The sequence below is a fragment of the Schistocerca gregaria genome, chromosome X, assembly GCF_023897955.1.
Source record: "Schistocerca gregaria isolate iqSchGreg1 chromosome X, iqSchGreg1.2, whole genome shotgun sequence".
Lineage (NCBI taxonomy): Eukaryota > Metazoa > Arthropoda > Insecta > Orthoptera > Acrididae > Schistocerca > Schistocerca gregaria.
In genome coordinates, this window is record NC_064931.1 from 159,448,803 (window position 1) to 159,473,413 (window position 24,611).

Genomic DNA, 24,611 nt, shown 5'->3' on the forward strand with positions numbered 1-24,611 from the left:
GCTCTAAATGTAGAAAAATGTGAGTTATTGCTGATGAGTAGGAAAAACAAACCCGTAATGCAGCATTAGTAGTGTCCCGCTTGACATTTAAATATCTGGGCGTAACGTTGCAAAACGATACGATATGGAACGAGCATGTGAGGATTGTGGTAGGGAACACGAATGGTCGACTTCGGATCATTGGTAGAATTCTGGGAAAGCGTCGTTCATCTGTAAATGAGACCGCATATATGGCGCTAGTGCGACCTATTCTTGAGTACTGCTCGAGTGTTTGGCATCTGTGCCAGGTCGGATTAAAGGAAGACACCGAAGCAATTCGGAGGTGGGCTGCTAGATTCGTGATCGGTAGATTCGAACAACACTCAAGTATTAAGGGGATGCTTCGGGAACTAAAATGGAGGGAAGGCGACATTCATATCGAGGAACACTACTGAGAAAATTTAGAGAACAAGCGTCTGAAGCTGACCTCACAACGATTCTGCTGCCTCCAATACACATAGCGCTTAAGGAGGACGAAGATAAGATACAAGAAATTAAGGCTCATACGAAGGTATGTAGACAGTCGTTTATCCCTCGTTCTGTTTGCAAGTGGAACAGGGAAAGAAATGGCTAGTAGTGGTACGGGGTACCCTCCCCCACGCCCAGTACGGCGGATTGCGGGGTATCGATGTAGATGTAGACTGTAAAACATCCAATAAGAAACAGAGATGATAGATTTGATTAACTTGCAGGGCTCTCAGTAGCTTGGCAGCGCACTAAGAGCGTGTTGCCGGAACTCTCGTTGCTACAACGGTTCGGCCAGCTGGAAACTGCTTCGTCACAGCAGAGAGTCTATTCGAACTGCGCGCCACTGAGTAGTTCCAGTAGCACCGCCCACAGCGCTGAGCTACAGCTCGGTGTCACACATGCTTGGGCCAACTGCTGTGCTGCCTGACAGTCTTACAGTTGGAGGTGTGCCGTGTGCACCATAGTTGCGGCAGCGCGAAGTTACTCTGCGTTGTATCATTGAACAGTTCGTATAATTTAAAGGCCCAAGTGTTGAAATGTAGGTGCTGCGAGTTGCGAAATCCTTCATGATGCGTCATGTATCGTGCAGTTTAAGAATTACGGCCTGACTTCGGGTAAATCAGCGTTTCGCTAGTTTACACAGCAGCGACGTGAGTATAAATGGAATGACGGCTTCTGATTACAGCTGAAACACAAGTTGTTGCCATGCTTAGAACTCAGGGTTTTTATGCAGGTCATAGTTGTTACTCGATGAACAATTAAGACAGCTGTCTAAACTCTACGATACTGATTTGTAAACATAAGTGGCGTATACGATAGCAAAATTTCGTGCAAGGTTTACTAGCAGTTAGCATATTCGAAATATTTACTGTAGATAATCTGTTTCATCCTGTTACAGTTGCATCTGTACTCGAGAACTCTGAAATGGAAGAGCAAGAAGGTCGTATGGCTGTTGATTCAGATGAGCCTATGTCCAATGACGAAAACAACATTATTATAAACGAAGTGGATGGACTTCCGAACGTCCACCCAAACTACACGGAATTAGAGTTGAACTGCGACATGAGACATCAAAATCCAGATGGTGAGCGGTCGTTGGAGGACCTCATTCACGACGAAGATCTGCCAACCTCCTTGATTGTCACTAATTTGGAGAGCTCACTCTTCAAAAACGACGAGAGAAAAGTATAAATAAAAATATCTGTTAAGTTGTTTTTGTTATGTTTATTTTGTACGTGCATGTCAACAAGAGGACTATTTTAAAACTGTATTCTGTGAATGCGTGTATTATGTGTAGTGTGTTTACATAAAGTCCTGCAGTTCCATTGTTTTTATTATGTTGTTAAAATACATGTTGACTTCTGGTATTCCAAAACACATTGAGCATGTATTAAACAGTAGCTGGTAATGTACAGTATTATTTTGCTTGTGCACCCATCAGTTTTGTTATTCTTGACAAAATTTCTGAATGTACTCCACTACTGTGTGCCTACCCATAAATTTGATATAATATTTATTCAGTAGAATCCTGGTAGCGTTGACTTTGGAGCCTGTGTTTTGATTTTATGCAACTTGATCAAAATCTCTTAAAATGCTTATTAGTCTACACCCTTGGTGCATAATTGTAAGGGTGATGGAATATATTTCTTTAGTTCTGGAAGGTATTGTTAAAGTACCCTTTGCTTTTAAATATGGAGCACTGCACCTGGTAACGCTGCTGTATTTTCTGCAGCTGTTACTGATTAAGTGTTCATGATTTTTACTTTGAGAGTTTGTTGTGAGTGGCAAGTTTATCATTCAGTTGTTTAAAGTTAATGAAATGCTATATTGTTCAGCTCTAATTGCAACCACAATGCTGATCTTTTATATGTATGTAAATGAAACTGACTTACAGAATAACAATAGTTACTTCTTTGTCAGATCATTTAGGTTTTTTTCTTTTACATAGACTGTAGAGCTTAATTTAATGTTGAATTCTTCCCCCTTTTTTTCTTTTTACATCATCCAGACAGTTAAAAGAAACGGTTGCCAGCAGTCATGCTGCATGTAACAGTAAAATAGCATTATTTTCTAGAGTGCCCAATGTAGGTATAATAAGAAATATTTATTGTGACAACAAAGTAGTTTGCTATAAATAAACTTGCAAAACCTACCCAATGTTCACAAGTTTGATTTGAAATACAGGAAGATTGCTCTTATCATAACAGTGTATGGCTTGCTGTGACCTTGGCAAACATTTACTCTAGGTTTTGTTGTATGACCTATTGATTAAGTTTGTGGATATTTTAGCGTGCTTTAAAAATATATTTTCTTAACAACCCCACATGTTTCTCTTACCCTGAATTAGATGAATGATTGTGATATCTGTATAATATTTAAATTTAGGTCACCTGCCGTTTAGAATTTGGACTGAATTGCAGAATTGTCATATCATTGCTGGTCATTAAAGTAATGTGCTGCTAAGGGATTTATGTTCTGAACTACAGTATAATTCAGAAATCGGTTTTTGATAACATTCTCATTGCTCATTTGTCATTTCAGCAGCAATAAAGGGACAGTAGTTTAGACAATTCTGATTACTTTTTATGAAAGTAAAAGAATTTTTAAACCCCTCAGGGTGTGATCAGGCCCCTCAACCATGGATAACTACCATAAAACATGTCGATAGAGGACATAATGAAATCTGTCTGATTGAGTGCCTTGCTTCCTGCTTACAGTACTGACAATGTCAGAATGTCTAGAAAATTTGTTTCAAAGCCAGAGCGTATGGTGTGAATAGGAGGCATCAATAGTGTACCATTTCTCCAGGCTTTGTTAAGGTTTGTAGTAAATTTGTCACTTCTGACAATAACAATGAAATGGAGGAAAATAGAATAGGTGTCTCTGAAATGACGAAGCTTTATTGAGTAAGTAAATTGGCACCTGATCAGTTTAATGTCGATTGGTGTGGATATTGAACTCTGCTATCATAAGAGCTGCACTGTGGCTGCAGGGAAAGTCAGATTTTGGACCTCATGTTTTTATTGAACGTTTTCACCTGCTATGGCTTCCAGTGATGTACGAACAAACCTAAATTTCATGCTCCCAATTGTTTCTCTTGTGAAGCCTTTTGGATGATTAAAGTAGTCCTATATCTGTTTATTTAGGCAAAAGTGTCAACATCGTGGAGAGTTGCTGACAAAGATAAGATTACTTTGTGGACATAGTAAAGAACTGAATATAAAATCTTCTGGGTTGTTAGGACACTTTTTATATGTGGCCTAACAATCCAGAAGATTTTAATTTCTGTGTCAATGGCCATGAAAGTCCGCAGACTTATATAGTAAAGGAATAATTAACAGGATCATCTTTTGTTCCACCCCAGTTAACTAGAATTTGCTGCTCATTTCTAAGGAACACCAAATCTAACCTTGTAATGTCCATTATAATGGAATCCACACAGTGCTAGAGCATCCTCGCCAGACTTACTCTGAAAGATAGATGTGGCGGTCATACTCCTTAAAAAATGAAGTAGATGTTTTAATTAAAAATGCTAGACTGTCATTTCAAAGTCTCTAATCTTATTTGTGTTATCCTGGTTTAGGTTTCCATTTCTTAACTTGAATAACTTGAGGCAACTATTAGGATAGTTCTTTAACCCATAATCCTTGTCTAAACTGAATTGGTGTTTAACTCTTCGAATGAACAGTGTATTTGACTCAGCTGTTCCCCATCCCTTGAAGGCTCTCCTTTAGGCTGTAACTTAAAAAATATCATATGCAAATGAATGAATAGTCTCCACCAACTTTTTTTCTTATTGGATCATGTGAAAAATAGTATACATAATGCTTGTAAATTGTGAAGAGAAACTACCACCAATAATGATAGTTCCTACAACCATGTCCCATGTGCATACGATTTTGTTGCAGATCAAAAGGTTATGGAATACTTAACAGCTCAAAGTGTTGACTTTGTCTGGCCTGCAAAGCTGAGAGGTACAACTTTGATAATTTCCCTTAAATATAGTCCATAGATGTCCATCATACACAAATTCATGTGTTACCTTTATCCTTCAGTCATCTCTGGATGTTTCTTCCATCATTACAGAAACAGCCTGATTGATATTGAGTACTTCACTTTTCTCGTGGAAACAAAGGCAAACAGCATCAAAAACATAATTATATGCCTTTTGCAGCTGTTTAAGTGGTAAATCAATTAGGGCTTTTTTTCTTTTTTACTGAAATAGGACTTTTAATTTGTTGTGGTTGTGAGCTGTGATTTAGATCTCAGTTTACACATACCTGTCATTAACTTCTGCAGTGTTTCAACAGAACACACTCACAGTGGTTGTGGCACTGAATTCTCATTTGAGAGGAGCTGGTACGAGCCACATCCAGTTTTTTTTGCAATTTCATTATTAGTCCCTCTGTAAAAGGATGAGCTTTATTTCTGTACTCTTTGTTGTACTTGGTCTCGAATAACCTACAAAGATGATACACTTCTTTGTTTATTGTGGTGCTTCAGCCTGTGTTTTGGTCAATAACTGAATGTGGATATTCGTAAATACTTGTCCAAAAGAGTTTGAATTTTGTGATGTCTGTCTAATTTTCTTTCTCATTTTGTCTTCAGACTGATACTCATGATTGAGCTTGTATATGCCTTCATGAAACTTATGGGAATTTCAAATAGGAGATTGGGCACTAACATTAATACTTCCATCAGTATACATGCACACTACCTGACAAATGGCAGATTGATAAATTCCAGTTGTTCTAGAGACTGCATGTATGAAAGCTCTGAGTAATTCACACTTGTAAGCTTGATGTAGTAAGGGGAATTGACATTTCAATAACTTATCCAACTATGGGAAGATGTAACAGGTGACTTTGATAGATGGTGAAATGACATTTCAGCCACAGTAACGCTTTGTTTTTCCAACATGGTTGTAATTGAGTACTTGTAATCTCACTGTTTGTAGAGAGTAGTAAAACCTGTTTAAGATGAGACTTTGCAAGTGAACAAATAGTAAGCAGTAGTTTCCCCATAGCAATGGGTACCGCTGGTCTTCAGAATTAAATAAAATTAATATGTCAGCTGTGATAAGAAGCATTTTCTGTGACTTCCTTGTTGGGATAAAGCAACAATTAAATACTTGCAATGAAGCATCTTACTACAGTCCCCAACAAGAGGGCTTCATCAGTTCCTGAAAAGTTCTGTGAGGATAATTTTGAATGTAGATATGTAGATAATCACAAAAGCAATAAGGAAGTTCATACCATTAGTTTTAGATGTGACTGTCCTGTTTAATGTTTTCCATATATTATGTGAACTGCATTAAAGAATGGACCCTCACATTTAATAATAATTCATGTACATCGGACAGCTTGTCGGGGGTGCACAATGTTTCCATCGTTGTTCGGCCTGTGTAATTCTTGGCTGCTAATGAGTCTGTAGTTTGTTCTTTATAGTAGCACCATTTACATTTTGAGTGTTGGTAGGGTATTTAAAAGGAAGTATAGAAGCTTATGGTTTTGTGACAAGTAGGCAGTGAATTCGGATATGGAAGTTTTAGGTTGAGAGATCAGTGTGAAGAACAGATAATAGTTTCATATCATTGATTATTGCAAGAACCATTGTTGGATGTTGACAGCACATTCACCTAGTGAATAAACCGTGAATTGCATTGAGAAGCTTGAATCGAACTTGTAATACCTGTAACAATGTCAGTGATGTATTTCCATTGGAAGAGTGATGATTCTGCAACAAATGTTACTGTTATGGCACAGGTTTTAATGGCCAGAATCATTCTGATCTATGTTTCTTGAACCAGTGAACAGATGATGGTTGCGTCGGATTGACTGGCCACGTACTATCATTTAAGCTTTTTGATGTTTTTCCTTTCATACCGCTCACATGCAATGAAGACTTTTATTCTTAAATATGAGTTAGCTCAGACCATTATTCCATATGACAGTATTGAATGAAAATATTTACTTATTCATCCATAGACCATGTAAAATTACAGTTGTACTACGAATTTTGAAGTTTCCGCCCTATTTATTATTTCCTCACTGTGTGTTGCACATACTATTGGTGTAATACCCCTAGTTGTGTTGAACTGAATGTTGTACCATTTGAAAACTGAGGTTGTGACCATCTGCAGAAAAGATGTCAATAGTACTTTCAAGGGCATTGTTTATCATTTCTTCTGTTTCTGTATATATGTTTGGGATGATTACAATACTACTGTCATCAGCAAACAGAACTAATTCTGCTTGTTGTATGTTAGGTGGAAGATGGTTTATACATATGAGGAACTATAGGAGACCTAAGATCGAGCCTGTGGGAACCCCAGATGTGATTTCTCCCCAGCAGAATGTCCCCAGACTACATTGGTTGAATTATTAAGTATGACTTTCTGCATTATTTTGATTAGATCTGACATTATCCACTGGTTGACTGTACCACCAGTCCCATAAAACTTCAGTTTATCTAGGAATATTGTGATTCACACAATCAAACACCTTGGATAGGGCACAAAAATACCAACTCATGCTATTTTGTTATTTAATGCTTGTAAAATTTGATGAGTGAACATGTAAATGGCATTTTCAGTGGAGCAGTTCTTCTGAAATACAAACTGTGATATTCTGAGAATATTTCTGTTTCTCAGGTTAGATATTATTCAGGAATACATCACCTTCTCAAAAACTGTGGAAAATGTCAGTGGTGTAAGTCAGGTCATTAGTTACTGACATCTGTTCTATCATCTTTCTTACAGAGGGCTTTAACAATGCTGTATTTCAAACCATAAGGGAAAAATTTCCTTGTGTTTGTGAGGCATTGCATATTTCGGATGAGACAGGGATTATTATTTGGGAACAAATCAATAGTATTCTATTGGAAACATCATCAAACCCACATGAGCTTTTATTTTTGAGAGAATATAATTTTCCTAATTTCAAAAAAAGTTGGTGATATGTTCAAGTAGTTGAATTTTATGAGAGTTGCTTTATCAACGTACTGCTGTGAATTTCTCTTGAACTGTTCAGTTCAGTAGTGATATTATCTTGTTCTGTGACTGGTTGTTCTCTCTCTCATTTCACTACGTTACATATAGCCTTAGGTCGATTGTTGTAATTACTGATTTCTGACACTATTTGTATGTTCTTTGATTTTTAGCAGCTTTTCTCAGTAATTTTTAGTAATATTTGTAGTATGCATCTACTGCAGGATCTCTACTTGTTCTTTCCAATGGTACGGCCCTCTTCTCGTTGCACAAGATGCTTTAATCCATATAGTGATCCATGCTTTTTTACATGTCTCTCTAATGTCCTTTCTGATTGTATGAATTTATTGTGGAATTGATTGAATTTTATGGCAGCACTTGGGTTCATTACAAATTTCATCCCAGGTCATCATTTGTAAACTATTCTTAAAAACATTTGTTCTGGAGTCATTAATTAGATTGTGTGCAAATGATGCTATCACAATTTGCAAAATGACTTAGTCATGATATCTGAATGGTGCAAAAAGTGGCAATTGTTCTCAATAAAGAGAAGTTTTAGGTCATCCACATGAGCACAAAAATAAATCCATTAAATTGTGATTACACAATAAGGCTATCAATTCGACTAAATATGTAGAAATTACAATTATGAACAATTTAAGTTGAAATGATAACATAGATAATGCTGTGGGGAAGGCTTAAATATTTTACCCAGAATGCCATTATTTTTGTTTTATTATTAGAAATATTAAAGTTGTATTTCAGCCATATTTTTTCAGCAGGTATATGATCTTTGGAGGTCAAGAATATTTGTTTCATAAATTTTGTTTAAAATGAGACTTAAAGATTTAATAAAAACAATATTGCGTAATAGTTTTATCAAGACAAAAAACAAAAGAAAACCTGTTGTCAGTATATCACAATAGAAAATTTGCTGTAAATATTTGCATCATTATTTCACATATATCTAAACTATCGTTTCATGCTTATGATTGAAAGTATTTTTATATGACAACATAATGGAAATTAGGAAATTATAAAATGTGTGAGAACATGGATCAATACTTCCAAAGACTATGAAGCATGTAGGTGGCCTGTATGCAGCAGTGGGAAGGCTGAAGTACTTCATGAATAAATTTTCTTCCCATTTAATTAAGAAATTTCTTACAGATTTCTGACTGTAGTGAGAAATACTAGGTTGTGAAATTTAATTCAGTGGAATGGCCAACAAGATTTATTTGATTCCTAATCATTGCACCAATATCTTAGGGCAGTTCTGGTTTTCGACACTTCAGCAATAATTTGAGAGATGAAAATGGTGTCCTTCAATGGTGCCCCCTCCCCCCCACCCCCACCCCCCCAAAAAAAAAAAATCTTGAATAGAGAGGAAGAATAGATGACTAAGTTGGTGACATGCAAATAAAATGAGGAACATTTTTCTTTGCAGACTTTAATCTCCTGTTATTTTTTCAACTTTTTGTCTCGTGTTTCATTTCCATCTGGAAATTTTAAATTATCAATTTGATTTCTGCATTTAGTTACACAATCTTTTTAATTCAATATATTGAAAAATAGCAGAGTGAAAAGCTTAGTTAGGTGTGCCAAGAAAGGACTTTCACAGACTTTTGACTCCTCATTTCCAGTTTCATCTCTTTATCCCAAAATGTGAATACTTTCAGTTATTGTCAAGTTTCCTTCTTCCCCATCTCAGTTGAAGTAAATATCAGAGACCACCATGTGATTTTTGGAGACTGGAATCACTGCATCTAAGACCAAGTCTCTTGAAAGCACTGGTAGAGAAAGAGAGCAAACTTATATTCTAGTATTAATCTGTAATCTTCTGTTCATAAGTAACAGTGCATAAATAATAGTACCAAAATTACATGTAAACTACATGAAATGTCTAGATAATTAGCACGAGAACTTTTTTTTACATTAATCTGTAACATGTGAAGGGAAAATTCAATTCATAGAGACAGAAGTACTGGCCAGTACTTCTCTTCAGGAGACACAACTCCAAGTACTGCCAATCTATACACTCAAAATGTATGCTGTACTCCAGGCTTTTGGTAGAGTAGCTAATTAGCTTCCTTTTAATAAAAGTTAAAGCTTGTTTAGTAGATCAAAATCATGTACTTAAATTTCTTTACTAGATGCCTGCAAGAGCTGTCACAGACTGACTGCTAGAATAATAATTCTAAATAAATCTTAATGTAATTTTAGTGTTGCCTACAGTACTTGTTTATGTGCAGAATTAAAAATTACCAGCTAGTGTTGACTGATGTTCCTTCTTTTTCATCATTGTTGCAGAAAGAATTAGAAAACCTCTTCCGTCAGTTTGGGGAGCCAATTTCATTTCAGTATTTTAGAAGCTTCCGAAGACTGAGGGTAAATTATAACTGTCCTGCAGCTGCTGCAAAGGCCAGAATACAGTTGCACCAGACACAGTTTGGAGAAACTGTCATAAACTGTTATTTTGCCCAGGTAACTACCTTTCACTGTTGTACATTTAAAGTGAGTGGTTCTATGTGTGTGTACCTCAAGTTACTTTTTATTCCTGGGGGAGGAAAACAGTTTAGTAATTCTATTTTGACCGCAGATGCTTGAGTACTGTTGTGTATAGAATGAAAATTTTCTTCTGTTGCTGCAGCAAGTATACTGTGTTAACACAACTTTATTTATGTTTGAATGTTGCAAACATAACTTCTAAACTGACTATTCAACTAATTACACTCAGTACCATGTTTGACCGTACATGTTTTGACCTGTGACACATTCTTTTCATAAGGTTAGTCATTTAGAATGCTATTCTTAACAAGTACATCACACACAAAATGTAGAGCTAATCATTTTTTGATTAGTTTATTATTGTATGGATGTGTACGGGAAGGAATGAGTTCCAAAACATCAAAGATAAACAGTAACATTTCAGATGATTGAAACCACAACAGCTGCATCAAACTGACTTACCAATTACAACTAGTTATGTGACATTATATTCACATCTTCAGGTGACAAACCTGTTCTTATGTCAGCAGTTACCTGAAGGTATGACTATAATATCATGAAACAAGTCGTCATTAATAAATCATTTTGTCACATCTGTCTCAGTTTTCTACATTTGAAATGTATCGTCACAGCTGTGGTTGCCCCCCAAACCAAGTGATTCAAAACAAAAAGTCGTTTAATAATTTATAGGTTGTAAATAGCTGTTGTTGGAAAGCTGGAAACTAAAGATTAATAATATCATTTTGACTGCAGTGCAACAGAACAGAAAGCCCAGTTGTACCTGAAAAGTGAAGCTTATTTTATATAACATTTCTTTAGTTTTTACTGATCCAGTCTAGAAAAGGCCCCAGCACAATTAAAGGATTGTGTGTAACTGGTATGGTATGACAATAAATTACAGCAAGACTAAAGTGATAGTATGCAGAACTGAAGAATATGAACATCTAACAATGAGAGTTGCAACAGAGCAGTTAGAAATGGTAAAGGAATTTACCTGTTTGTGAAGCAGGATCACAAGGGATGGTAGAAGCCAGAAAGAAAATATGAGCAGAACACAGCTGATGAAAATTACAAAAGAACTTACTCACCAGTTTGAAATAAAGAAATGGATCACAAAGGCATTTATTCAAAATGCAACCATACACGCATGTGAAACTCGGACGATAGAAAAATGAGAGAGAGAAGGCCTTGTCCTTGTGGCCAAGTGTACGTAGGAACTACATAAGGAAGCATTAATGTGAGCAACTGTCACCTGGACAAGACAGATAAATCAGCAGTAGCAGATTATACATTGGAACTAGGGAACCACCAAATTTGTTTCCCTGATGCTGTGGTTTTAACAAGCTCTAATTGTTAGTATGCTAAGATGTATGGAGAGACCATAGAAATTCAAAAGCACAACTTCAACAGGACAGGAGGAGGATTGAAATTAGACAATCCACCCCCCTAGGGAGCTCACCACTTGTTGATGAGTTCCTGCTTGACTACCATGGGACCACATCCTTTGCATCATCTTTTCCATTCCATGCTGTATGTCTGTCCTTCTGCTATTCTTTTTCTCCTCCCTCAGGGAATGCTTCGGGAATATTTTTGGGGATGTGTTCTGCATTTTCAATAACCTGACATCAGAACAGTCTCCACACTTTTTTCCCATCTCCTATCTTTCCTCCACTTTGTCGTTTGAAATTCCTCTTTTTTTCTTCTTCTTCCCTGTGCACTCCTGAAGGCTGGCCCACATGTCTGCCACGTACCAGGTGACTGTGCAATGCAAAATCCCCAACCCCAGGTCGACAGGTAGGGTTCGGACGTAACCCCTGGCACAGGTTAGGCCCAGGGAGGGGTGATGGACTGAGCTGTCACGTTCCCAAATTTCCAGTTGTCAAAAGTTTGGGAGGTGTGTGCTGAGGTATGAACAATCACCTAAGGCAGGTGAGCCTCCCCTCTGAGGGGAACCCAGTTTGAATGAGCAAGCCATCAAAGGTGCTGGCAATTGTGGAGGATTCACTATCTCAGTCTACGTCTACTAACCACAAACTGAATGAGGCTAAAGATTCCAAAACACTCCCAGCTGCACCTTAGTTCCTCATGTTATCATGTAATGGTGGAGGTCAGTCCTTTTCTACGGTTAATCTGTTAATGCAATTGCCGATCCTGTGAAATCGTACTCTCGTTTACATAATGACACTTTGCTTTTGGAGATGAATTGTGATTCTCAACCCCAACAGCTGCTTGCAGCTCCACTCCTACATGGCTATCCTGCTTGTGTTGAGGCCGATCGGATCGTGAATTCTTCACATGGTGTTATTTATACTAGGCTGCTCGATGGTCTGACTGAGGCAGAAATCCAAACTTACCTCTCTGATCAGGGCATCACTGCAGTCCATCAGGTAATGAAAAAAGTTTATTCAACCTTAGCTCCTTTCCTTGTGTTTCCTTTCCTTTTTTAGTGTGTTCCTTCTCCTCTTGTTTTGCCTCTGTATGTGGGGATTTGGAACTGCGTCAGGTCTGCGTCTTTTAGCCATTCTCCTTGATCGTTGTTCGTCTTAGTCCCTTCACTGCATGTGTTCCTGTTTTTATGTGCTTGGGCGCTGATGACCACGCTGTTTAGCGCCCGTAAACCTCAAACATACACACACTCAACCTTAGCACCCACATGCACTCTTTTTCTCATGTTTGGCAGGATAGTGCTTCCATCAAAGATCAAAGCAGGCTATGAAGTCACCACAGCCTGACAGTACCTTCCAAAACCGGTGCACTGCTACCACTGTCAACACAACAACCACACTCAAATATCCTGCCAAAACACAGAAAAAGTGTTATTTTTGGTTAGAATGCTCACAATGGTGATTGCCCGCCAGCTTCTCCCTGCTGTATCAGTTGCAATGGTGGCCATGCAGTCTCATCCTGGGAATGTCCCATGTAGCTCGATGAGCAGGCCATTGATGAGATCCGAATGAAGTAAAAAGTGCCTTACCCTGACGCTCACAAGTTGTTGGCTAGTTAAAAAGCCCCGAGTTTTACAAGCTGGCACTTAGTACTGCTCTGGCTACTCTTTGCTCCATGAAGGACACAGCTTGCGACCTGAAATTCAGCACCATGGTTGTAAAATTGCCAAGTGTCATGGTAGCATCCCTGTCTCCTCCAGCTGTGCTACAAGCCACCAAATCTTCACCTCTGGCTGTGAAATCACCTGCTACACAACTAGCAGGCCACAAGGAAGAGAAGGAATACTCCTGTGAAGGCTTTTTACATCCTTGCAGCTAACAAACATCTGAGTTTTCCTCTGCTATTTGCAAAGGCTCCAAGAAATTACACAAAGGCAAATGGTATTTTCCATTGCCGACTCAATGAGCCTCTTTGACGGTGTGACCACGTGATACTCTCACCTGCCGATTTCCGTTTTGCCAGTGCATACCACCAACCATTTTTCTGCCCTGGAATCCACAGGCTGACCTAGAGAGACTGCCGATGCCTTTGTAGAGGTCATGGAACAGGATCCTCCATTCTGTATGCCTTGTAGCAGTGCGTCTTCAAAGGCTGGCACTCACCAACCACTGAGGTGTCAACCCTTCTATTTTTCCTCCTCCCCTTTCCCCGTCATGCCACTCCTCCAGTGGAATGTTCACAGCACTGGATCCAACAAGAAGGAATTATGGCTGCTCTTGGAATCGCAGTGCCCACTTGTTTTCCGTCTACAGGAAACAAAATCGCTTCCATGCAACAGCTTTGACCTCTCACATTTCTTTCCAGTCCGCTTTGACCTTCCCTCCGAGGATGACATGCCATCTCTTGGGGGGTGTAGTGCTGCTCATCCAGGATGATGTTAATAGTCAAACCATCTCACTGAACACCTGGCTGAAAGCTGCTGCAGTCCGCATTTTCCTTCCTCGCTTCACATTTTCTCTTTATAACATCAACATCCCTCTGTCATTCATAGTCACCAGGGCAGACTTTCTCCAGCTTATTGGTCAACGCCCACACCTCTCTCTGGTGCTCGGTGACTTTAATGCACACGATCCCCTGTGGGGCTGTTCCAGAATGTGTCAAAGAGGTGCCCTCTTAGCTGATCTTTTCAATAAACTCAACTTTGTCTGCCTTAACATGGAAGCATCCATGTTCCTTCCAGACTCCAAGCTCACATATTCCCATTTGGACCTGCCATTCTGCGCTGCCCAGTTTGCCCGTCATCTTGACTGGTCCGTCCTCTCTGACACGGCCCATGTGTGATCCATTTGCAGACTCCTACCCCACCTACGTGCACATGCAGATGGTAGCTCAGTAAGGTCAACTGGTGGCTTTACTACAGGAGTTTTTAAAAGACTGAGTTTTCAAGGTCTGTGTGGGACACCTGTATCCAGGAAAACGGGATGTCTCGGGGCTCTGTCCTGAGCATCGTTCTCTTTGCTATAGCTATTAACCCTATTGTGGCCTGTCTCAAGCTGGGCATCTCTAGCTCCCTTTTTCTCAACAATTTTGCAGTCTGTTGCAGTTATCCATGGACTTGTCTCCTTGATCAGCTTCTTCAGCGATGTCTGGTCATGTTTACTCATGGAGCATTGGCTGTGGCTTTCGCTTTTCCACTGACAAAAGCATTTGTATGAATTTCTGGTGGTGCAGTTTGTACCGATCCCATGTCCATTCGAAACTAGACTATGGGTGTTTCGCTTGTGCATCTGCATGTCTGTCCATCTTATGCTGTCTAAATACAATCCACCATCGTGAAATCCGTTTGGCCACTGATACCTTTTACACTAGGCTGGTTGAGAGTCTCTGTGCAGACACTGCCGAACTACTGCTGTCATACTGGCGTGATGTTCTACTTAGCAGATATGCCTACCATTTGTCTACCATGCCTGGACACCTGCCTCCTTGTTCGACGACTCCTTTGACCACCATTAAGGGACCTACCCTCTACTCTGTTACCTCTTGGAGTTCACTTTTGGTTATTGCTCTGGCAGCTTAACGTGACACTACCTGTCACTTTCCTGATAGGTGTGAACCCTTCACCACTTTGGCTATTTGCGGCGGCCCTTGTTCAACTTGCACTTAATTCACCTCCTAAAGAAACTGTTCCAGATTCGACCTATCGCTGGAAGTTTCTTGACCTTAACAGGGAACTTAGTGATAGTACCTCTGTGTAAACTAATGGCTCTCGGGCTGTTCATGGTGGCGGGTGTGCCTTCATCATTAGCACTGACCCATTTTCAGTATCAGCTTCAGGAACACTACTCAGTATTTACAGAAGACCTCTTCACCCTGTATCAGACCCTGCAGTACACGCGGCGACTCAGGCTTTTCAATTGCATCGCCTGCTCCATTTCTCTGTGCCCTTCGGAGCCTCTGTGTGCTATGCACAGTCCATCCATTAGTGCAGTGGATCCAAGAAAAATTCCACTTGCTCTCTCTTGAGTGAGCCACTGTGATGTTTATGTGGGCTCCTGGTCATGTCAGTCTGACAGGAAGTGAGGCTGCTGACACTGTGACCATGGCTGGAGTTATCCTATCTTGGCCCACTAGTTCTTCGTTCCTTCCGATGATCTCTATGTTGCTGTCTGTCAGTAGGTGGTGTCACTTTGGTGTCACCATTGGTCTTCCCTTCATGGAAATGAGCTTTGGGGAATTAAATCTCTCCCAGTGGCTTGGTCTACCTATTCTTGGCCCTCTGTTCACAAGATCATCAGTTTAGCTAGGTTGCGTATTGGGCCTGTCATTTTAGCCATCGCCATTTGGCAAGTGTTGATACCCCACCACTTTGTGTGCGTTGTCATCAACCTTTGACAGTTCACCATTTCCTGACCAAATCCCCTTTTTCTAACCATCTACAATCTAATGTATGTTTACCGTCCAAGTTATTGGCTGTTTTAGCAAATGACGTGTGGTCTGCTGCCCATGTTCTACTTTTTATCCATTGTAGCAATATGATGAAAGACATTTAATCTTTAGCTAGGAACCTCTGTTGTCTCACCACACGGGGTAGCTGTGCTGTCTGCGGCACCTTGCTATGGTTTGCGCGGTTCCCCCCGTCAGTGTGTGTGTGTATGTGTGTTGTCCTTAGTGTAAGTTAATTTAAGTTAAATTAAGTAGTGTGTAAGCCTAGGGACCGATGACCTCAGCAGTTTGGTCCCATAGGAACGTACCACCACCTCCATTGCCTCAACAGCGTATTTTATGGGCCTTTCTCAAAGAGGAAGTCATTGCTTGTAGCTCTCTTTCCTCCTATCACTTGGACTTATTAATGTGTAGTCGTTTTGAACTCCTTTGTTGTGTTAGTGTTCGAAGGTTCTGATGTGGTTGCTTGTGACCTTATTTAAAAATAAAAACGAATTATATAAGCTGTGGGTCTTAGTGCTAAATAACTACAAGCTCCGTAACTTATCCAATCGCAACTTCACAGTCTTAGGCAGCAGGCTGATAATGTCACAAACCAACCACTACATGGATACTTATAAACAGTTGCCCACATCTCGTGGTCGTGCAGTAGCGTTCTCGCTTCCCACGCTCGGGTTCGATTCCCGGCGGGGTCGAGGATTTTCTCTGCCTTATGATGGCTGGGTGTTGTGTGATGTCCTTAGGTTAGTTAGGTTTAAGTAGTTCTAAGTTCTAGGGGACTGATGACCTAAGATGTTAAGTCCCATAGTGCTCAGAGCCATTTGAACCATTTTTATAAACAGTTCAGCTTGTTTCAGGCTGTAACTGCTTTGGATTGTTAGCGTCTGATGATGTCTCCAGCATTGGGAGATGAAACATTAGGTTGAGAATTATGCCTTCAAGCACGACCTTATGCCCATAACACAAATATCAGCAATAATGCAAACACTGACCATCAAAACCTGCAGTCATATAAGAGATATAGGAACACTGTAAGATCACTAATATATGAGATAGTCTTTCCAAGGCTTGGCTAAAGTAGATTGCATTTGAGCCGATGCCATATTGCAAAAGAAGACAGTATTAAACTCCGTTCATGACAACCTGCAACTCAAAATCCTCAGTATTTGTACTGTACTGTGTTAATTTGGTACTAATTTTGTGGAGGCAGACTATTGGTGTGATTGTTGAATGTTGTACCTAGCTGTTGTACCAGGTAAAACTAGAAAATCTCGAGTAAGCACGCTTTCAAACTTTAGTATTGGCACTGGCAGCACTTTAAACTTTGCTCTCTTTTTTTTAGTGTATTTGTTGGAAATGGACATTTAATGCTAAACCCTATTGCTGGGGAAAATTTTACAACAATATGCTATAAGTGAATAGGTAAAAAAAAATCTACTCGCCATATTATGGCAGCAGTCCCAAACAATCTGCCTTTCCTTCTCATTCTGTCTGGTCCGTCTCCCCTTACTCGGGATTCTAAGCAATTTTTCCATGACTCTTTTTTTCTGTTCATCTCTCTTCCTTCTCCTTCAGCCCTTCTGCCAGAAGGAGCCACTCGCTTCAAAAGCTTACACATTTCCTTAACTTCTATATCTATTTTATCCTGCTGCCACTTGGTGAGTAGGTCTTTTATTTATTCCATTATGTTGAATTTCATTACAGTTGTTCTGTGTGGTGGTGGCCGCTCCTGCCCCTTCATCCCACTCTGATCCTGGCCAGGAGGGGGATAAGAGAGAGGTGTTTCTTGTACTTCTTTTATACTTCCTATGTATTTCACATGACAGTCGCACCCCCTCAGTGGCTGACAGTGGCAATCTTCACGTGCAAACTCACAGCTCCATTTGGCAGTGGAAGTAGTGTCTCTAGCTCCTGATGGAGATATTGCAGGTAATCCATAAAATTTTGAGTGGTCATTCACAATTACTGTGCTAAAGGACTAAGAGTAGTCTCTTCATTGGTAATGTGGTGGAAAAAAGAGAACATTTCATTAGTGAGATATGTGTGACAATACAATAAAGTTGTGGCCTTAAAATTTGGAGCATTTAAATCCAATAACCCCAATGCTTGGGCTGTGAGGTATTACCTGTCAGTGTCATTCTTCTTCTTCTGGTATGACACTTTTTCGTCATATGTGTCTGCAGTTTTGCATTTAAATTCCCACTATAGACTTGTGTAGAGCGAGTAGCCTCCTTTTTCGTATGTTGTCCAGTTCGCTCCAGTGTAATTTGTGTAATGTCTACCAGATGGGGCAAGATCCTTGATGGGCAGTGATAGATCTCCTTTTGGAATAACATATTACTGCTGAGTAACTTGTTTCACTGTGTATGAGAGCTGTTTGGTAGAGGAGCCACAAATCTTAATACATTCACCCAGGTGTGGCAATGTCAGTTACAATTGTGAGGCAGCTCGAATTACTGGTGATTTCTTGTTCACTTCTTGGTTATACAGATGTAAAGAAGAAACCTTATTCTTCACTAGTTTTGAAGTAGGAAAATTCTGTCTTTCTGCTCAGTTAGATCCCTGAATGCTTCTGACAGTTTTTCCCCCTCTTCCTCCATCCTCCTCTGTTTGCAGCTTGTTGTCTAAGTTGTTTGTGCAAATATACTTCTTTGAGATAGGCTGTTTTCAGTATTTCTCCATTTTTGCCTCATTACATCACTGAAAAGGCGTTTGTGCTGGCGAAAAAACTATTTTTAAGCTGATTATCCAGCAGAACCCATATTTGCATTCGTTTTTACCATATCATGGGAGTGGTCGTCACTAAACAGAAAGTAATCATTGTACAAATCAGAGCTACCTATGCAATACCCAGTGTGTCAACTAGAACAATCAAGAATGGCTTATTGAAAGCTTAGGTGTAAGGTATAGTGCTGCTTGCTAAACTTCCACTTAATCATCATGATGTGGAGATGAATTATGCAAAATTATGTTTAGCAATGAGACAAAATTCTCGGCGTCAGTGATGGTTTGCAAGTGCTGTGTTGAACAGAAGAGCAGCAACAACTGAAGTGCATCGAGTAACAGTATGTGGAACCATCTCCAGGCTTCATAGAGAAACAATTATCATAAAGTTGTAACGTTTGTTGAAGGAATGTTAACCAGAGCTGAATACATGAAGTACATTATGTTTCTGTTCTTACAATGTCTTTCTTCCGTCTGAGTAATGCTCACAATACCACTCTTTGGATCTGCGACTAGAGTTTAGTAAGGAGCATTGTGTGATATTACATCAGTTTTATTAAGAGGAGTGCTCAGTATATCTGTTCAAAATTTTCATCGTTTAGAACATGTGTGCCATAATAATGTGGTAAATAGTACAACTGATGAACCAGCTATCAAAAATTTCTTTTAAGACTCTCTCCAACTTGGAACGTAAGTATCATCTGGATACAGTAATAGTACATTACTGCCAATTATGCATATTGCCCGAGGTCACTTTCAGTAGTTGTGTCATGGAATAAGAATTCTTAGAAGTCATTGTACTGTTATCTTACTGTGTCAAGTCTAAATTTTCTTGACCACCTGTGCCTTGTGATGGTTAATTTTGATATTGGGAAGTAGTTTGTACATTTGGCTTACGTTCATCAGGGAAATGTCTTATGTTGAAATGCCACCTCATTCGAATTTGTTGTGTTTATTGCAAACACAGAAAAAAGTTTCTGGTCTAGGAAACAGTTATGAGCTACCTAAGTCATCGTAAATGGAAAGAAACTTTCTTCAGTAGTTAAGGCACTTCAGTCCAAGTCTGGAACTCTGGTTATCCATGAATTGAGCACAATCCATTCCAAAATCAAACACCAAAGAACTTCCAAATTAACAATGTCGTGAGGAGCACAGAATATGGAAGGTTTTCGACATAATACCAAGTACCTGAGTGAGGCCATTCTTTGTTGCTGCAGCGTGTTCTTACATGGAACTGTGCTACACGTTCACGACATCTAGTCCGTCAGGTGCATATCTGCCGTGTAGTACATTGCTGTCACAGCATTGACTGTAATTTGCAGGCAAGCGACATCTCCAGGGTACCAATTGATGTTTCTTCTTCAGAGTCTATCAGAGATGTAACATTCACCCCCAAATGACAGTTACAGGTGGAAATGCTGCAGCTGGGGTGTAGTGCTGTTTGGAAGTGGAGGATATAATGTAGCAGCCTGGTTGGCTATGTACATTTTAACCGGGTGTAAGTGCTGACTTGTACTGCACATTAATGTCGTGTAGCAGAAGTGTGGGAGATGGTGATGCAGCAGGATGGCCTTGGTTGGGAATATGTTGAGAGAGAGGGTAAGAGTGGTAGACCCAAGTTGTATTCCATTTCAAGAAGTGAGTTGAAGATCAAAGGGATCGAGGATAGCCTGTGGTGTGATGCAGAGCAAGTCCAGAAATTGTGAGGCAATGATGGTGATGGCAGCAGGTGAGCCACCATGTGTTAGACACTGGTGGCAACTGGCGCAGTCCTCAGGAGCAGAAGTGGGGTAAAAAAATAACCTGTTCATGTATTGAGAAGTGGCAAGCCGTAAATACAATAAAATCAGTTCTGATATTGGACATGAGATGATAGTACTTGTGCAACCTCTTCATATGACATTTCCATTATCTGCCCCCCTTTTTAGGAATTTTCTGCACTCTGTAACTTCACTTGCACTGGTTTAAGCACTGTAAACCCACAGCAAATATACACGGTCCTGTCACATTAATGTGACCACCACCCATGTTAAACACTAATGCAATAACCACTGACTCCCACCCTTCTAACAGCCGTGTACCGCAAATCTCTAGAGGAACGGTAGGTTCCAAATGATTGGTAAAGAGCACAGGTAGTTCCAGTCTTCAGCATATCATGTCGTTTTTGGAAACCCAGAATCTACTCTGTAGGAATCAACATGGATTCCGGAAACAGTGATCGTGTGAGACCCAACTCGCTTTATTTGTTCGTGAGACCCAGAAAATATTAGATACAGGCTCCCAGGTAGGTGCTATTTTCCTCAACTTCCCGAAGACGTTCGATACAGTTTTGCACTGTCGCCTGATAAACAAAGGAAGAGGCTACGGTATCTCAGACCAGCTGTGTGGCTGGATTGAACAGTTTTTAGCAAACAGAACACAGCATGTTGTTATCAATGGAGAGATGACTACAGATGTTAAAGTAACCTCTGGCGTGCCACAGGGGAGTGTTATGGGACCATTGCTTTTCACAATATATATAAATGACCTAGTAGATAGTGTCGGAAGTTCCATGCGGCTTTTCGCGGATGATGCTGTAGTATACAGAGAAGTTGCAGCATTAGAAAATTGTAGCGAAATGCAGGAAGATCTGCAGCAGATAGGCACTTGGTACAGGGAGTGGCAACTGACCCTTAACATAGACGAATGTAATATATCGCAAATACATAGAAAAAAGGATCCTTTATTGTATGATTATATGATAGTGGAACAAACACTGGTAGCAGTTACTTCTGTAAAATATCTGGGAGTATGCATACGGAACGACTTGAAGTGGAATGATCATATAAAATTAATTGTTGGTAAGGCGGGTACAAGGTTGAGATTTATTGGGAGAGTCCTTAGAAAATGTAGTCCATCAACAAGGAAAATGGCTTACAAAACATTCGTTCGACCTATTCTTGAGTATTGCTCATCAGTGTGGGATCCGTACCAGATCGGGTTGATGGAGGAGATAGAGAAGATCCAAAGAAGAGTGGCACGTTTTGTCACAGGGTTATTTGGTAATTGTGATTGCGTTACGGAGATGTTTAGCAAACTCAAGTGGCAGACTCTGCAAGAGAGGCACTCTGCATCGCGTTGTAGCTTGCTCGCCAGGTTTCGAGAGGGTGCGTTTCTGGATGAGGTATCGAACATATTGCTTGCCCCTACTTATACCTCCTGAGGAGATCACGAATGTAAAATTAGAGAGATTCGAGCGTGCACGGAGGCTTTCCGATAGTCGTTCTTCCCGCGAACCATACGCGACTGAAACAGAAAAGGGAGGTAATGACAGTGGCATGTAAGGTGCCCTCTGCCACACACCGTTGGGCGGCTTGCGGAGTATAAATGTAGATGCAGATGTAGACTGACAGCAGGGTGCATCACTGGCAGTGGAGGGAGACCAAAAAATACTGCAGTTGTTGTCATATTGCAGAAACAGAGCAGATTTATCTGACATCCAAAAGGACGTCATTATTGGCTTTGTCTGAGGATGGAAGCATTTTCCGAAATGGCTAAGTTTGTGAACTGTTCGCAGGCTGCCACAGTTAAAGTATACTGTTCATGGGAAAATGGTGCTGTCCGAAAGTGGCACTAATGGAGCTGTGGTGCGCCACAGGCCACAGTTGACAAGGGTGAACAATAGCTGCAGAGATGTGTGTGGGTGAATGTACGTGCCACTATTGACTGACTGCCCAGATGAACCAAGAGGCCATCAACGACTGTTCAGCATACGGTGTTGCTTATAGGCATCAGCAGCAGGCACCTGGTTTATGCACCCACACTGACTGCTGTTCACAGTGACAAAGGGTGAAATTTGCGTGCCAGTATCACAACTGGACAGTCACGGAGTGGCAACAGGTGACGTTTTCAGATGAATCACATTTTATGCCCCATTGGACCGAAAGCAAACATCCAGCAACAATCATCAGAAGGATCCAGGCTGGAGGAGAGAGTGTTATGGTCTGTGTAATGTTTTTGTAGCATTCCCTGGGTGATCTCCCCATTCTGCAAGGCACAATGGATCAACACAAGTATGCATTTATCCTTGTGGGCCATGTCCGCCCCTTCAAGCATCTATCAGCAGGGTACTGCAGTGTGTCACACAGCTCACAATTTATGCTTTTATTTTGAATAGCACCAGGGTGATATTACTGTACACTTCTCCACTAAACTCTCCAGACTTAAATTTGACTGATAATCTGTGGGACCGCCTTGCTCAGGCTGTTCAAGCCACAGATCTTCACCCAAGAAGTCTAGCCCAACCGGACACAGCACTGGTGTCAGCATGGCTTCACATCCCTGCCGGTACCTTCCAGAACCTCACTGATTCTTCCTGCATATCTCACACCAGTCCATACTGCAAAAGATGGTTAGTCCGGCGTTTGATAGGTTTTCACATTAATGTGACTGGACAGTGTAGAATGTCTAATGTATTAAGGAGGCTGACACACCTGTGACCACTAGAAACAGGATAAGAAAGAAGTTCATATGCACATAAATAACTGATCTATTCAAGTTGTCAATTTATGGGATCTACATAGTTGCAGTGGTGTTTACCGTTGTTGTGCCAATGGAGGAAACAGTGTTGGGTAGTGCTATTGTGACATATGCTAAGCAGATGGCACGTTTTGTGGTAATACCTGCATTATGTTTTGGTGTGATCACTCACAAATAGCCTATGTCAGAAAGCAGTTAGGGAAAGATTGCTGTCATTGTAGCAGAATTCATTGCTGAGGTGATGAGGGAAAAGGCAGTTGGAGGGCAAAGTGGAATAACCAGAATGATGTTAGGCTTAAAAAAAAAAACTTGTAGAGAACTGTGTAATCCTGTGACACCTGCCACAGTGCATTGTGAGATATCTTTACTTTCTAATGAGCTCTTGTGTTGGCTACTCATTCATGAGGGAAGTCACAAAGTCTGTGTTGCCCTGCAAGTGCAGGTCAGTTGCATTGGCATTCCTCATTGGAACACACATATTTGCATTGTCTACAGTCTGTAGCTAAGCAATGCTGCTAGCTCCTTCTGCTGACTGAATTGTAGTTGAGTGGCCACCACATGAGACTTACTCATTAACTCTGCAAAGATTGTGTTATGTATGTGTGAAAAGCAGAAAGAATTCTGCTTGACCAAAGGATTTAACTTATTTAATAAACTCAGCATATTCAGAGGAAAGCAAGAAAGGAAAACTGAAAGATATAGTTCAATAAGGTGTCTGAAAAGTGTGTGTATGTGTGTGTGTGCGCCAACTGCTGCTAGTGGCATTCAGCAATGCCAGAACCACTACAGAATTGCAGTACCCACATGGAATACAGAAAATCTCAGTCTTGAGGTGCAGGCTTGGACAAATTTTTCAAGTCAAATGTGCAGAGACCCTTCTGATGCAGGAAACAGTGTAAAACTCATAAAGGCAATGGAGAAGAACTGTCAGATGACTAATGGGCTCAGTTCTAAGTTTGAAATGGCAGATTATCTGTGTAGTGAGGGTTGTATGTTGCAGCAGCCTACACCAAAGCCAGTCCAAATTAACATGTTCAGGAGCACTGTCTACAACTGCTTATTTCTTCATTAATGCAAAGTTACCTCAAAATATGATACCACTGCCACAATGTGAAAATAACAAAAGGAAAAAATATTTCTACCAGCAGTCTGTAACTATCTTCCTCATTATGAAACAGTTCTTGTTTCTTCATGTGTGTTATATTTAATGCCATTAGTTTTCCAAACAAGTTTTTTATTAGTACAGTAGTTCAGCTTGTGATAGTACAAAGGAAAATAACTGCCAAAGAAGATCATGAAGCATTGTAGAAATTTTTTATATGTAAGTTGCTTGATTTGTAGACTTACTGCAAAGCCTTCCTTCTAAGATTGTCTGTAAATATATGCAATTGCAAATATTTCTGTATCTCTTAAAGCTTTTATGTGCCAACTTTACAGTCAACTCCATATCAATTTCTTATAGTATTATTATTTGTAACAGTGTGTTCCAACAACCAAATACAAATTTTTTCCAGCATACCAATCTATTACGAAACAT

At 40.1% G+C, this 24,611-nt stretch overlaps 1 protein-coding gene across 1 annotated transcript in view; it reads left to right on the forward strand.

The window, feature by feature from the left end:
• The first annotated feature begins 914 nt into the window (after positions 1–914).
• The window catches only part of LOC126298670 (protein sarah), a 60,024-nt gene continuing 36,327 nt past the window's right edge, over positions 915–24,611 (forward strand). The window contains exons 1-3 of the mRNA XM_049990100.1: positions 915–1,157; positions 1,406–1,692; positions 9,806–9,979. Of these exons, the coding sequence (XP_049846057.1) occupies positions 1,432–1,692; positions 9,806–9,979 (435 nt within the window). The 5' untranslated portion in view covers positions 915–1,157; positions 1,406–1,431. The remainder of the gene's footprint in view (positions 1,158–1,405; positions 1,693–9,805; positions 9,980–24,611) is intronic.